Below are 16,683 nucleotides of genomic sequence, written 5' to 3'. Positions count from 1 at the left end.
GTAAGTTTTAATCGAAAGTCAGACACTGTGAATTTTAACTTTTTGGATGCTGAATAATTTTTGCATTCCTAAAGATATACTTCAGATCTGTATTAGATGTAGTTAAGTTACTTAGCAACAGTTGGATTCTTTCAAGTCTTCTAGTGGGAACAGGAAATATTCCTGGCCCTGTGTAAGCTCCAAGGATCCTTCCTTATAATCCTCTCAGGTGGTCCTTTCTCCTGTCCTGGGTAATTTCTTCACACAAATACACCAATCAGTACTCAGCTGAAGACTCAAGGGGACCTTCTGCAGATCTACAGAGTTCTGTCTCTGTGTAGGTTTGTCCTCTCTGGCATTCTGAAAACTCTTGCTTCCTTGGCCTCTCCAGCTTCCCAGTTCTGTCTCCTAAAATCAGAGAGACAACCAGACTCTGTCTGGATTCCCTTCCCTGCACAGTGGCCTGCAAAGTCCCTTTGTGAGGTAAGCTGGGGCACTCATAGGGCTCATCTCATCTGTTTCTTGTCTTCAAAGATCATTGCCATTAATTGCCTGATGTGTCTACTATTTTGAAAACCATCATCTCAAGTACTGACTTTTTTAAAACTATTTTCCAGGTTGAAGGGTAAATCTTGTCCCTTTTACTTTATCTTCACCAGAAGTGGCAGTTCACTTTGTTTGACCAATCATTCTGAGCACCAAATAAGGGCCAAGTTCTATGCAATACTCTTCCAAAATAGAAACAAATACATCAAATCTGTTCTGTGGTGCTTACAGTTTAAAGATCAAGACAGGCAAACAGAACAGGTATAAATGCTATGATGATCAGAAGCATTTTTTTTTCACTCCAACAACGTAATCCTTGGTGGCAATATATTTTTTCTCCAGACATTTCCTTGGATTCTTCCCTAAGGGCACCCTTATGGAGTGTAAAGCAAAGTCAGATGCTCTTTGCTGTGGCTGCAGTGGATATGAATCTGGACATGGGATGTGTGCCAAGACCTGGATGGCTCAGGAGGTTAAAAATAAGGCTAGAAACTTTCAACAAACGTGGTGAAGAAGTCCCTTGGGTCTTGGACTAAAGGCTGGGGTGGTAAGAATAAATATTTGGAATGAGAAGGAAGATCCCTGAGATTCAGAGCCTTGAGGCTGCCAACCTATTCCTGAGTCAGGAGACAGGAATCCTAATGTTAAGACAGTGGTCCACTCCACTCTTAGAGGCTGGACATGGGGGCAGTGAGGGAGGGAAGGTCAAAAAAGCATTTCTATCTAGAGGAATAATTTCAAATGGAATAACTATCTTGAGGAGATATCTGCACCCTCATGTTCACTGCAGCATTATTTACAATAGTCAAGACATGGAAACTAGCTAAGTGTCCATCAATGGATCAATGGATAAAGAAGATGTGGTGTATGCATACAATGGAATATTGTCTGGCCATGAGAAAGAAGAAAATCCTGCCATTTGCAACAACATGGATGGAGCTTGAGGGCATTATGCTAAGTGAGATAAGTCAGACAAAGAAAGACAAATGCTATATGTTCTCACTTATATGCAGAATCTAAAAAAGCCAAACTCACGGAGACAGAAAATGGAGTGGTGATTGCTGGGGACCACGGTGCGAGGGGAGTGGGGGGATGTTGTTCAGAGGGTATAAACTTCCAGTTATAAGATGAATAACTTCTGGGAATCTAATGTACAGCATGGTGACTATAGTAAACAATACAGTATTATATACTTGAAAATTGCTAAGAGAGTAGATCTTAAATGTTCTTACCATACACACAATCAAATGGTAATTGTGTGACGTGATAGATATATTAACTAACCTTATGGTGGTAATCATTTTGCAATATATATGTGTAGCAAAGTATCACGTTGCACACCTTAAACTTACATGATACGAGCCAATTATACCTCAATAAAGCTGTAAAAAAAAGGGGAAAATTTCAATGACAGAAAATCCAAGTTAGGAAGGTGGCATATAGGATAGATTTAAATGTGTCTTTAGAAGTCCAATACAGCTAGTTTCCTCTCCCTTCCACCTGACGCTAGATCAATTCCTGTTTGCTTGGTTAAGCACTGGATGAAGTGATTGAGCTGCATTTAGGAGTCACGGACAAAAATTACAAACTATGTTTTCAAACTCTGATATCATGCTGCACACACCAGAGGTGTTCATACTATGAGATGACCAGGAAGTCGCGATGGCAAGTTAAACATGGGAGGTTGGGCTCCTTGAACTTTAACCAGACTGAATGTTCCTGCTTCGCCTGGTAAAACCACAGCGTGGTTCCCCTGGCTCCAGGCCCCTTCCTCTTTGCCTACCTCCCAGAGGTGAGCACAGCACAGACCCGTCAGGAGGGCTGAGGTTGGCTCGGCTCTATAGGCCACCCAGTACGTGCAGAGATGCCAGGATTGCCTGTCCACGCCCTGTCCCTGAACACAAACATCACATTTCTGTTTGACCTCATGGCTAGTTAGCTTCATTTGCTGCTTGACACTCCTTAGAGGCAGGAGCAGAGGATGACTGTAATTCCTGCTACTCCCAGGGCTGGAGGGAGGGAGTGGAGGAGTGAAACTCTCAGCACAGAAATACCACCAGCCAAGTGCCAGGGCAGAGGCAGGAGGAAAAATGGGGTCCTGTTTTTGCTCTTGGAAGCTTGGGGCTATTAATGGAGGAAGGGCTATTTATAAAGTCACATGATCACCACTGCCACAAAAAATGAGAGAATACAAAGTGGGATGAAGTTTTGGAATATTTCGATCCCATCCCTTCTCTCACACAAAGCTGCCTGAAGGGCCATCCCCTGTCTAGTGAACAGCACACACCAGGGGAGGGTCTAGGGCTGGCTCTTCAAAACAAAAATGTTTAAGTTTCTAAGTAGACTTTTGGGATTCACGGCAGAGATCTGAATCTTAAACCTTCCAGAAAGCAAGCTTAAATAAATCTGAGGGGTAAGAGCAGAAGGAGTGGGAGAAGAGATCCTACGCTGCCTGAGGTTAAGCCAGAGTTGACTGAGTTTTTGGGATTCGAATACATTGTTTTCTATCCTCAGAAATGGTGACTAGATATTAGAAGTTAAGTTTATTTATGGGAAAAGACATTTACATCTATTTAACATGATTAGACTCATTCCTTCAAGAAGTATTTAGGAAGCTGACAGGTATAGTGGACATATTGGACAGACTATGTGCCAAGTATGGTTCTAGGCATTGGAGAAGTTGAGGAACGAACACAGTCAAGAGCCCTACTCTCAGGAACTTACATTCTAGTTAAGCAAGCACACAAATAAATAAAATAAATTCAAATAGTGATGAGTGCTATAATGAGATAAACAGTACGGTGGAGTGAGTAACCTAGTTTAGATAGGATGGCTAGAGGATCCATCTCAAGGAGGTGACATTTCAAGCGGAGGTCTGAATGATGTGCAGAAGCAAGTCATGGGGATATTTGCAGAAGAGCTCTCCAGGAACAGAGAACAGTGGAAAAGCCCCAGCCTGGATCCAAATCCTCCACAGGTAAGATCTGAGGAGTGGGGAGATGGGGTTGAAATGAGCACGGGTTGTAGATCAGTCAGGGCCTCATGGATTTTGGCCCGTCAGTGATAGTTGCTCAGTAGAAGAAGGATCGAGTCACGAATGGAGTTTGGAAGAAGCTGGAAGAAGGGAGCCAGCACCAGCTACTGTCTCATCTATCTGCTTCTCTTCACTAAAACGTTGTTGAAAAATGCTGTCTCTCCTTGCTGTTCCCAAGTCTTCTTTTCTCATTTGCTCTTGAAGCCACTCCAATCTGGCTTTTATCCTCACCACTGAATTTGGCTGCCTTTGTCAAGGTCACCAATGGATTCCATGTTGCCCAACCCAGTGGGCCTTCTTAGTCCTCATCTTTTCCCCAATGGTTCATCCCTCCTCTTCAACAATGTCTTCACTTGTGTTCCAGGATACCCCATTCTGCTCGTGTGTTTCTTACCTCACCTCCTACTCCTTCTCAGTTTTTCTTAGTTTTCCTGACTTATTCCTTTTCATCTGACAACTTGACGTTGGAGTCATTCAGGAGAGTGTTCTTGAACCTCTTCTCTTTTCTCTCTGTATTCAATCCCTTGATGATCTCATCCCAGATCATGACTTCAAATGCCGTTCATATGCTGATGATTTCCTAATTTATATCTACAGCATGCACCTTCTTCTGAACGCAAAACTAGTACATCTAATTGCCTACTTGATGACTCTACTTGGATATCTAATGGGCATCTCAAACTTAACGTGTCCCAGTGCTCACTGTCGATCACTACTACAAAATCAACCCCTCCCATGGTCTTCACTCTCTCTATTAATGGCAGCTCTATCGTTACAGTCATTCAGGCTAAGAACTTCCGAGTCATTGTTTGCTCCCACCTACACCTTATATCTAATCTCTTGCTGAATCTTACTGATTCTATTGTCAAAACATATCTATAACCTGATCACATTTTCCTACCTCTACTGCTACCACCCTAGTTCCAAGCCATTGCTACATTACTTCACTTGCCTCTTACAGTCCTATTTGCTTCCATCCTTTCCAGAGAGATGTTTTAAAAAGTAAATCAGATGCCACTGCCCCATACAATACTCTCCAGTGGCTTCTCATCTCGTTCACCATAAAAGGCAAAGCTGCTGCATTTCTCCCACTGCCCACTGTCACCCACTCCTCCACCCTCATCTCTTACAACTCTTTCCCTCGTTCACATCCCCAGCTATCCCAGCCTCCTTGCTGGTTCCAGAACATACCAGGAACACTCTTGCCTCAGGGACATGGCCCCTGCTGTCCCCTCTTCCTTCCACTTATCCCCACACTGATCCCATTTTCTTCAGGTTCCCTCTGTGAGGTCTTTCCTGACTACTCTGTTTAAAATGAATAACATCCCCCCCACAGAACTCCATAAACCTCTTTCTTACCCTATTTTTCTACATAGTATTTCCAACATGCTTGATATTCTAGGCGTGTATTTAATTTATTTGTTAGCTGCCTCCCACACTGAAAAGAAAGCTTTAAGTGTGTGGGGGTTTTTGCCGGTTTTGTTCGATGCTCTACCTCTAGTGCCAAGAACATAGACACATGGAAGCTCTCAATAAACAGCAGCTAAACAAAAAATCAATAAGGCAGAAGGTGAAAAAGGTATTCCCAGCAGAGAGGATGGAAGGTACAAAGGCACAGAGGTGAGTAAATGTGAGCTCAGGAGACCTGGTCCTGGCCCAGACTTTCCCCTGACCCCTGTGTGACCCTGTGCACTCCCCTCCTCTCTACTCTGTGTCATCCTTTGTAAAGCCAAGGTTGAACTTGGAGACCCTGAAGGCCCCTCCACACCAGCTTTCTCAGACCTGGGTCCTAAGCTGGAGAGGGAGGTGGTTCTGGGGCGACTGGGGCCTGAGGCTCCTGGGAGACGTGCAGGAGGTTGGAGTACTGGGGAGAGAGAAGGGTGAGGCTGAAGCTGAGCAAGCAAGAACTTGCTCACCTTTCTCTCCCAGAGTACACTGACATCTCTCTCCCCTTCCTGCCCCCCACCCCCAACCCACTCAAAGCAGGTTTTCTAGCAAAACCTGAGTGGCAGGAAAATAACTTCAGATACTCTAGCAGTTTCCAGCCTGCTGGTCTTCTGGTTTGTGGCTCTCCAATCTTCCGCTGTGGCAAGGCTGGACTCCTCCTGGGGACACAGCAGGACTCCAGTATCTATCGCACTTGATGGACATCTCTGCCTTCAGAGGTGGAGAAGTTAGCCTAGGAGTAGAGACACCCGCGCTTGATCCACTTGCTAGCTGTGGGACCACTGGCCAGTCGTTGCACCGCTCTGAACTTCAGCTTCTTGTCTGTAAAGAGCAGAGGATTAAGTGAGGTAGTGGATGAGGCTTGTTTAGCACCATGTCTGGTGAACGGCAGGCTTTGAAGCTTTTGTTCCTTTGCATTCTCCCCAGGAGACTCTTGCAGCCCTGGTCTGTTCACACCTGCATCCGTGCACAGGCCAGTCAGTCGAGTGCTCACATGGCATGCCACTGAATTGGACCCATCTCTCAGGTTCCACACCGGTCTCTCCATCAGAATGTAGTTTCCTGAGAGTAGGAACAGAGCCCCACCTAAATGTAGGGCTTCCTGAGATCAGGGTTTGTATCTCTGTGTCAGACTGGGAGGGTGGGGTGGTAGGACAAGGCCTTCCCCAGTCCCTGGCTCAGCTGGGGCCTCTGAGGCCAAATTGCCCTGACTCTGCACTGGGGCAGCTCAACGGGGATAGTAAGAAGGGAGGCAGGTTTTAGGCCAGAAAGAGTGGGCACTATTTTATACTCTGGACCAGACCAACCCATCTGGAGGCCTGGAGCCATCTGACAGCTTCACGACACAGTCCACGAATACAGAGAACAGATGGGGTTTGGAAGGGGCTGCACTGGGGCTGCTCACAGGGCTCAGCAGGACCTGAGCAAGGGAGGGAAATGCAGGCAACAAACTCCTCTTGGTGAAAGGCTCTTTTCCAGGACTAGATATGCTGCCCAGATCCCCCACTACACACACATGTGCACACATACACTCATATATGCAAACACACAAACACACATGCACGCACACACTTACTCCACATACATCTGAGCGGCCTCTGTAACCACTTTCAGGAGTAACTTTAAGAGCAATTACTCCTCTCGGGAGGCAGTTGATGCAGGATCAGGTGTCTCCACCACTCCCTAATTAGCAGGGGAGGAGGAGGATGGGAGTGATAAACCAGGAGGCCGAGGCATCCCTGCCTCCTTGGACATGTGGTCTGACCAGTGAGGACACTTCGCACAGCTGGACTGGGTCCTTCTCACCCCTTTTGTTGCCTCTCCTCTCTCCTCTGTGATGTCCCACCCCTATTCCCTCCACCCATGGCCCTGCCACTCTCTCTGTCTGTCCTCTACCCAACTGGGCCCCTCCCACCGCTGCCTTCCTCTCCACGCACACACCCTTGTGAAGTCTTACCCCATGTTCTTCACCAATCGTCCCCCATTCCACGCACTGGCAGAGCCCTTACCATCCGTCTCTGGCTCTGTGTGGTGTCTGTGCACTCCTCACTCTATTACCTGGATTCCTTCACCCATACCAAAGTTAGACCCAAACTGCTGCTTCTCTTCTGGCCACACAGGCCCCCAGGCCCCTCCAGGTACCATGATGCTGTAGGAATGCAAACCCATTCAGATTCCTCAGTAAGCCTACCACGCGGGAACACAGTAAGTCCACACTGGGCCTCTTGAGCCCACAAGGGAGACACTCATGGGCTGAACTGAAGCATCACCTGAGGCCCAGCAGCAGGCAGGCTAGAAGGAGTAGATGGGAAGTCAGGAGACCTGGCTTCTATGTCCACGCTACTCCCATACCCTGTGTGACTCTGGGGCTTCAGGTTTTCCACTGGGAAAATAAGAACATTAAAGCTGATGACCTTGGAATAGCTTACATCCTTAAAACTCTATATTTAGGCAGGTCACATACCATATTCCACCAGCAAACATTGGCCATGACTCCCAACAATAAAACAGTCTGTTTATGAGTACAGTCCATGTGCTAACCACCTATACCACCTCACCAAATCTTCACCGAAATTGAAGCAGAATTTGTATCCCCATTTTATAGACAAAGAAACTGAGGGTTATAGAGGTAAAGTGACTTGTCCAGACAGCAAGAGGTGAAGTAGGATTCAAACCCAGGTCTGTCTGACTCCAAAGCCAGTGCCCATCCTTGAAGAGTAACACTCCTCCAGTTTGCGTCAGGCTAAACACCAGCACCAGCCAGGAAGGAGAGCTTTCTGTCCCCAGGGCCAGTGGAGGTCATCTCAAGGGTATTTTAGTTGAATCTGAGGCAGAGAAGACTGGTCCTTCCTTAGAAAATCTAGAACTGACCACATTGGGGTCAGTCAGTAGATGGCTGACTCAGAGTTAACAAATGTCTGAAGTCACCTAGTGCAACCTGTCACACAGTCATCAGATGCTCAAGCACCTGGGAAGGCAGCTTGGTGGGGAAGGGAGCCCACTGAACTGGAGGTCAGGACACTTCCAGCTTCCCTTGGGCTATTCATGTGCTCTCTCCAGACGTGAATGACCACCTGTCAGAAGAAGGGACTGGCCCCAGTGGAAGGGACTAGGCTGTGTCAAGAAGATCCTATGTGCCAGGCACTGGGTGAGGCCTTCCCCATGCATTCTCGAAGGCCCCTCCAGCTCAGACATGATGCCACCTTCTGGTGCAGAGAATCAACCACAAGGAATGTGATTTCCCAAGCAGTGAGCTCAAGGGGGAGGGCATCCTGCCAGCTGGAGGAGAGGGCACTGAGCATCTCATTTTCTTCACTACTGAGAGCCCTTCTTGCCTTTGCTCCTCTTACTGCACCAAGAGCAGAACTGTGACTGTCCTTCCACAGCAATCAGATCCAAGGCCAAAGGCCTTGGGGACCGAATGTGGGAACCAGCAATCCCACAGCCAAGGAGTGGAAGCCAGAGGAAGATGTAAAAGAGGCAAGCAGGGCACATTAGACAGACCAACCCAGAAGCCCGGAGAGGAAGAATCAGCCCCTTGACCCTTTCTTGGTCTCATCTCTCTTCCTTGCCTTGTTCCCTCCTGGAGCTGCAGACAGACGAGGAAAGCCAGATGAGGAGTGGTCGGGTTCAGGCGCCCACGGAGGAGGACAGTGAGGATTCAGGGTGTGTGGGGAGCCTACCAGTGCAAGTTGCAGATTGAGATGATGTAGGCTACAGAGCACTGGGCATAGGAGGAGACTTATGGGGAGGTTAGAGGCCTCAGGGTGTGGTGGCATTGCTTCGCCAGGAAATAGCCTAGACATAACTACCCAAGATGGAGACCTCCTGATCCAAGTCACTTTCCCGGGACCATCTGCCATCACCCCATACTGCCATCTTACTAAGAGCTGTCCTCAACATCCTCCCTGCAGAGCAGTCAAATGCTGTGACCCATGCCTCCTTCCCCCACAGCTAAACAACAGTTCAAATAGGTTGCCTCACTTCAAAAGAAAGAGAAGATGGCCAGCTTCTGCCTCTGCAAGAGAAATAGCCAGAGCGTCCCCTTGGGCTAGAGAAGAGCTGGGGTCAAGGCCTCTGCATGTATCATGGGATATGAGCTCATCCTCATTACAATGGGCAGCAGTGGGATAGTTACCCAGACTTCTCATGTGGATCCTGGGGCCTATGAGGTCACTCACACAGACACTGAGAGAATCTCCCCCATATCCAAGCATGTCTGTCCCAGAAATGGGGCAACTTGAGGGCAAAGCATGGGGCCTCTGAGCCCCTAAAATACTGGGGCTCCTCCAGCCCCTCCCCTGTACATACACACTCACTCAGATCCCTGTTCCACCCTCCTCCCCACACCCTAGCTTTGCCCAGTGGCCAAAGGCTCACATTCGTTGTCTTCTCCCCAAAGCTCTCATTATACTGTGAATCAGAGGGCGGGCGGGAGGCAGATCTGGCAGATAGGAGGCCCTGGAAACCCATAAGACCGGTGTGACTTCCTCCAGCAGGGTCTGCTGCCCTGGGACTGACTGTCATGGGCTGGGGAGAGGCAGATTCCTCCCATGTGAGGTCAGCAGCAGAGCACAGGGTATGGGTGTCTATGAGAAGGTGCTTGCTTAGTTCTCCATAAGGGAGGGGGAGGGCAGGGCGGGTGGAGAGGGCTCTCCCTGCCCCGGAAAATGGCACAGTCCCCGTTCTAGGGGGAGGCGGTGTGAGGCCCCAGGCGGCTTCAGGGAACAGAAAGGGCACGACCTGAGGGATTTATTCCAGAGGCAGGGGTCCTCCATTTGTCTCTCCAGACTAAGCCCCAGAAGCAAGGCAAAATTAGGACTGTGAATAGATCTATTTGGGGCTGGCTGGAGCTGCCTATCAGGAAAACCACAAGGAATCAGGATGCTTCTCAAAATTATCCCCAGAAATGAGTATTTGTCTTCATATCATTCTAATATTTCTTTTTTGATTAGATTGTAAAGAAGAGAGTTTAAATAAATGATATCCATAAAATAAGCTATTAACCAATCATTAAAAAGACAGGCAAGTTACAATTCGATTTTGTTTATATACACACACGTACACATACATGACGCTAATGTTCAATAGTACGTATCTCCAGGTGGTGAAATCCACCATTCACTCATTCCTTCAATATTTATAGGGCTCCTTTTGGAGGCAGTTGTTATGTTAGATTCTGGGGACGTGGTAGAAAACGTACCAGGTGAGACCCCTGCCTATTCAACTTATTTCCCAGTGGGAGAGAGAGAAAAAAAACAAGTGAACCAATGCAAATAAAAGGGCCCTTGAGTGCTATTAGTGAAATGAAGTGACCCAGAGGATAATCCTCTACGTGTGGTAGTCAGGGAACGCTCTTTGTCAGGCCCCAACGTTTAAGCTGAAGCTGAGAGAGATACAAAAAGCCAAGGACCCTGGGAGATGCCTGTTGGTGAAGGGAGAGCAAGTGCCAGGCCCCAAGGTGGGGAGCACTGGACTTGTCCTGGGAACTTAAGACCCTCAGGGATCGTCTTTGAAAACATGGCAGTGAGTTTGGATTTTATTCCAGACATGCTGAGTCACCATTGGCATTGGGGGGTGTGGGGGGAGTGGACACAAGCTCCAATCCCCACTCTGAAAGAGTGCTTAAGCTACTTTTAGGGAATGGTTTGGAGAAAGCAAGGGATGATTTGTTTGTGATCCTTATAGCTTCAAGCATCTCCAAAAACATTATAGAAAGTCTTTGTTTTATCATCATAAAAAGCATACTTATTATTTTATATATTGCATATTTAATGCCTGTTTTCTTGCCCAGAGTGGTCCATGCCTTTATGAGCGTGGCATTCTTGGGAACTTCTGTAACTGCGGCCGTGAGCACGGGGTCTGGGCAGCCCCTTGTACACAGTAGGAGACCCCTATAAGCCTTCTACTTGACCCTTCTGGCCAAAGTTTGACCCCCTCAGGACAGGGCTTATTTCCACACAGGATGGAGTTACAAGTATATCCTAAGAGCAGATGGGCTGTGGGCTAGTGACCAAGAGAACGCCGACAACCCCATCCCTTCATGAGAAATGATTCACTTTACACCACATACCCTGGCCTGGACATCCCAGACAGACACATAACTTTCCATTCTGTGCCCTTGGAAATAAATCTCTCAGCCTAATAATGAACATAAACCCATTTTACAGGTGGAGGAATTGAGATTCAGAGAAGCTTGGCTGAGGTCACAAAACAATAGGAAAAGGGGACCAGGTTCCTTAGATGGCTCCGTCACCTCCCTGTGCCCAGGCCACCTGACTATCAGGAGTGACTGCCCCCAGAGCCCTCTGGCCAGGCAGGAGCCATGTGTCTGTGAAAAGGGGCCCTGGGGGGTTTCCTGCTTAAGGTGCCTGTGATGAGTCAGGAAGGGGATGAAGGAAATTGACCAACTTGAGTGGTGAAACCAGTCCATCTCCTTCATCTTGGGAAGGAAGCCAGACTGGAGAACGGTATAAAGGGTGCCCTGGCCCCTGCTCAGCTCAGCACTCCACTAGAAGCCTCTCCAGCCGTCTACCGTGAGTCTGGTGAGTGTTAGCTGGCTTACCCAGGGGTGGGGCTGGGGGCCTCCAACAGGCCGGAACCTGGCTGGGGGTGGCCAGCCCAGGGGGGTGCAGGCATCACTTACAGGCTGGACTACCTGTCCTTCTAGAAGGGCTCAGGTCACTGTACTGAGGGATAAGTGCCATGGCATGGAAACACTGAACAGATTGCAATCCCCTCCTGTCCTATCTTTTCTTCGGAAAAGAATCCCAGGAAATCCCAATCCCCTCCTGTCTTATCGTTTTTTTGGAATTTGCATGTGTGTGTGTGTCCCCACATACGCTTGTGTGTGTGTCTGTGCACGCTTGTGTGTGTGTGTGTGAGAGAGAGAGAGGTAAGATGGGGATGCAGGGGGAATAGAGCCAATTTCTTTCTTAAAATTGATTTGAGCTGGCTGTGAGTTTGCCGTCTTTATAGGGGCGGAGGTTCAGTGAAATGCTTGTAACTCTTGGCTGTGCTGCAAAAGGGAGAACCACAGAATAGGGAAAACTTTCTATTTGGAGAAACCCAGGCAGAGTAGGGGCGGGAAAACCCAACTTAGAGGTACAAGACTTGAAAGAACCAGCTCCAACTCTCAGCAAGCTTCCAGCCCCTCCCACCACCTACTCCCCTCAAGCACTGGGACTGCAGCTAAAGCTCAGAAGGTTGTGAGGGAAAGAAGCTCTGGGGTTGAATGGGCCAATTTGCTAATTTTACAGGAGAAATCTGAGGCCCAGAGGGACTAAGTGACTTACCCAGAAGTACACAGTATTGCAATGGGAAATTTAAGCTGAAAATATGTCATCTGACTCCAGTCCAGGGCTCACGCCGTGACCTCTCAGATCCTTGGCATGGGCCATTGACCTTCCAGAACTCTGGAGTCCTCCAGGAGACCCTTCCTTTCCTAGGACCTCATTTCTTCTTTTCATAATCCCAGAATCCATCTCTTCTTTTTGGTCAGTGGAAATCAGTAATAAGGGCAGAGGCAAGGATTAGGCAAGGGCAGGAGGTGATGGCACCCAGCCCACCTTGCAGAGCAGCTCTGAAGACAGACTTCTTTGCTGGCTCTTGTGGGGAACAAGAGGCTCCCTGGAGAGCCTTTCCCTGCCCCTCCCCATGCCTACCCTTCACTCTGGAGAATGACAGCCTGGAGTGGGTGGGAGAGTGTCCACCCAAAGGGGAGAGGGTGATGCTGAGAAAGCAGGCACTGCTACAGATTTCCAGGGATTCACCTACTTCCTCTGCCTTCGAGTCACCTCTCTGACTCTTCCTGTTTTCCAGGTTGACCTAAAGCAGCTTCCAAGATGTCCCAGCAGCACATTCTGCCAGTGACCCTGCCCCCTGCTCTCAGTCAGGAGCCCCTCAAGCCTGTTTCTCCTCCCACTGATATCCAGCAGGAGCAAGTGAAGCAGCCAACTCCACTGCCTGCCCCGTGCCAGGTGGCCTCCGAGCTCCCAGGGGAGGTTCCCTTGGAGAATGGGGAGAAACATACACCTCTTGTGAAGGGGGTGCCCGAGCAAGAGTGTGAGCCGCAGCAGCAGGAACAGCATCTGGAAGAGCAGCAGCAGCAAGAGTCACAGGAGCAGAAACTGCACCTTGGACAGCCACAGCAGCAGGAGTCACAGGAGCAGAAGCTGCCCCTGGGACAGCACGTGGAACAGCAGCAGCAGCAGGAGGAGCCACAGGAGCAGGAAGCGCAGAAGCAGCAACAGGAACAACACGAGGAACATCACAAAGCGGAAAACCTGGACCTGCAGCTGGAGCAGGAGAAAGCACAAAGGGAGAAGCAGCTCCAAGAACAGCTGGAACAGGAGAAGAAGCTCTTGGACCAACAACTGGATCAAGAGCTAGCAAAGAGAGGTGGGCAACAGGAGAAGAAGGAAGAGCAGCTGCTGGAGCACCTGGAGAAGAAGGAAGAGCAGCTGCTGGAGCACCTGCAGAAGAAAGAAGAGCAGCTGCTGGAGCACCTGGAGAAGAAGGAAGGGTCTGCAGAGCAGCAGGAGGGGCAGCCGGAGCAGCCTGCATTTGTCCCAGCTCCCGGCCAGGTTCAAGAAACCCAGCCAGTTCAGCCACTGAAGGGAGAGGTCTTGCTCCCTGCAAAACAGCAGCAGCAGTAGAAGCAGTAGGTGCAGCGGGCCCCCAAACATAAGTAACCACTCCCAGTGTCCCAGAGGCCATCCCACATAAGAGAAGAGAGAACCAGTGGCCTCGCTTACCTCAGGTCCCCAGCTTGGGTGGCCCACCTCATCTGTGAACCTGCCGGACCCTGTCCTTCTGCATATCCCTTTGACGGGGTGGAGGGGAAGGGGAAGTTATTGCCCAGCACCCACCCTTAATGATCCCAATCCCAACCTCAGGCGGCCAGAGCCTCTGCCTGAGGAGACAGTTTCTACAGCAACTCTGACTTCATCCCCAGTATTATAGCTGAATCTGTGAGCATGTACAATAATACAGAATAAATCCTGGAAGTCCTGGGATCCTGCTTTCTCTTTGGCTTATTCTCCGCTGTCTCTCACCATATAAAAACCTGCATGACACTTAATGGTTGCAGTGATTCTCTTGGCCAATTCCCAAAGGAGGACAGACATCTTGACCCCTCTTTAATTCTGCTCCCAGAACCACTCAATACATTCAACAGCTTCTTAAAAGGAAACCAAACCAACACCAAACCAAAACAAAAAACAACTTCGCTCACGCACCTGAAAGCAACACATGGCATACATGAAGAGGGGGTATGTTATTCTGGTTGGGGGAAGAGGATCTATTCTTTTCAGTCCGTCACTGCCTTACACTATACACACGGAGCCCAATCCTGGTTCATGGGTAAGGGAATGCGGATGGAGAGGGGCTTCATCTGGGTTCTGGTCCCTTCCTGAGTTTTCTCTCTGTAGAATGTCCTCTTGGTTTCCAAGAGTATTATGGACTGCCTACTTGGTTGAGGAAGACTTTAGGAAAGCAATAGAAGCAAAAGTGGGCAAGGTGTGGAGAGGAGAGACTCCCAGGGCTGGTCTCTGATGGAGAAAGTGATGGCATCACTGAAGGAAGTAAAGGTTGGGCCAGCTAGGATCATGGAAGACAAAATACTGGAGATATACAGATCCAAGGTCATTGCAGCTGTTACCCTCACTGATCTTTCTGTAGCCATTACTGCCATCAGTCACAGCAGGACTTGGGGCTCTCTCTTTCCTGGGAATCGCCTCTCTTTATTTAACGACATCATCTCAGGCAGGTTGTCTCAAGCTACCCAAAATTTTTTTACCACGGGCATAAGGACTTGTCAGGGACATCCCTATTGAGACTTGCATAGCTACCCCAACTGAATAGGTCTGAATGGCACTTTGCATCCCTTACTTCCCACTCACCCCAGCAACACTCACTTTCTTTCCTACTTAGATATCCTCTCTCTTTGGTAATGATACCACCATCTACGCATTCACTTAAGCCAGACACAATCATCATTCTTCACTCCTCTTCTCTTCTTCCCCAACCCCCACCAATGACCAAGTCCTTGCTATCCCTGCCAACACCTCCCAAGCTCAGACTGAGGTCATTTCTCACCTGAACTATTGCAATGGCCTTCAAGCTGGTCTCCTTTGCTCCCTGTGTCCACACACCCTGCAACCCATCTGCCACACAGAGGACAAGGTGTTCTACTTAAAATTCTGATCTAATCATATCACTCCTTGGGTTAACACTTGTCAGTGGCTCTCTGTACTTAGAGAATGAGAACACAAGCTCAAGTCCTCCTAACAGGACAAGAGTTAGGAGGAAGACTGGATAGGACTGGGTGGGAAGATTGGGGGCAAAAGGAGAAGTAATCAGAAGCACCCAAAGTATGTGCAAAATCTTTTTTGAAGTCATAGGTTTTGATTATTTTTAAATAGATCTTATTTTTTAGGACATTTTTGGATTTGCAAAAATTTGAGAAATAGAATAGAGAGTTCCCATACACTCCACACCCAGTTTCTTTGTTATTAACATCTTACATTAGTATGGTACACTTATTATTATAATTAACAAAACAATATTGATGCATTATTATTAACTAAAGTTCATGGTTTATTCTGATTTTTACCTAACATCCTTTTCTGTTCCAGGATCCCACCTAGGATATGGCACTACCCTTCTTTGTCTTGTCTCCTTAGGTCCTCTTGACTGTGACAGTTTCTCAGACTTTCCTGGTTTTTGATGACCTTGATATTTTTGAGGGGTCTTGGTCAGGTATTTTGTAGAATATTCCTCAACTTGGGTTTATCTGATAATTTTCTCATGATAAGCCTGGGGTTAAGGGTTTTTAGGAGGTAGACAACAGATTTAAAGTGACTTATGCCATTTTCATCACATAATATAAAGAGTGCATGCTATTAACACTATTTATCACCTTCGTCACCTGGTTGAGGTGGGGTGCCAGGTTTCTCCACTGTAAAGTTACTCTGCAAATTCCCATCCTTCTATACTATAGCTTTTGGAAGGAAGTCACTATGCAAAGCTCACAGTTAAGAAGTCGGGGGTTAAGTTCCCCATCATTGAGGGTGAAGTATCAACATAAATTATTTGGAATTTTCTGTACAGAAAATTTATTGCTTCACTCTTTCTATTTATTTATTTATTTATATCAGTATGGACTCATACATATTTATTTTATACTTTGGGCTATAATCCAACAGTACTATATTTATCTTCTTTTTTTATTGTGGTAAAATATGGATAACATAAACTTACTATCTTAATCATTGTACAGTTTGGTGATGTTAAGTACATTCATGTTATGAAACCATCACCACTATTCATCTCCAGCTCTCTTTTCATCTTGCAAAACTGAAACTCTATAGCCATTAAACAATAACTCCGCATGACCCTCTTCCCACAGCCCCTGGCAACCACTGTTCTCCTTTCTTTCTTTCTTTTTTTAATCTCCCCTTTCCCCTATTACACCAGACTCTGATAACCACCATTCTACTCTCTGTTACTATAAGTTCAGCTTTTTTGGTCACAAATAGCAAGATTTCCTTCATTTTTAAGGCTAAATAATATGTATATTATACATTTTTATTATGTGCCACATTAAATATAATTATAATATATTATAGATATAATAATATATGTATATATTAGGTTTATCAGATATGTGTTTTGAA

The 16,683-nt window shown here is 47.4% G+C and overlaps 1 protein-coding gene across 1 annotated transcript; it reads left to right on the top strand.

The window, feature by feature from the left end:
• Window positions 1-11,450: 11,450 nt before the first annotated feature.
• On the top strand, window positions 11,451-14,022 carry IVL (involucrin). Its single transcript, XM_046682404.1, has 2 exons — window positions 11,451-11,550; window positions 12,827-14,022. The coding sequence occupies exon 2, from the start codon at window positions 12,850-12,852 to the stop codon at window positions 13,660-13,662; it is 813 nt and encodes a 270-aa protein (XP_046538360.1). The 5' UTR covers window positions 11,451-11,550; window positions 12,827-12,849; the 3' UTR covers window positions 13,663-14,022.
• The last annotated feature ends 2,661 nt before the right edge of the window (window positions 14,023-16,683 follow it).

Source organism: Equus quagga, chromosome 13 (assembly GCF_021613505.1).
Source record: "Equus quagga isolate Etosha38 chromosome 13, UCLA_HA_Equagga_1.0, whole genome shotgun sequence".
NCBI lineage: Eukaryota > Metazoa > Chordata > Mammalia > Perissodactyla > Equidae > Equus > Equus quagga.
Note: the sequence above shows the minus strand (reverse complement) of the source record. Positions and strands in the feature narration are given on the sequence as shown.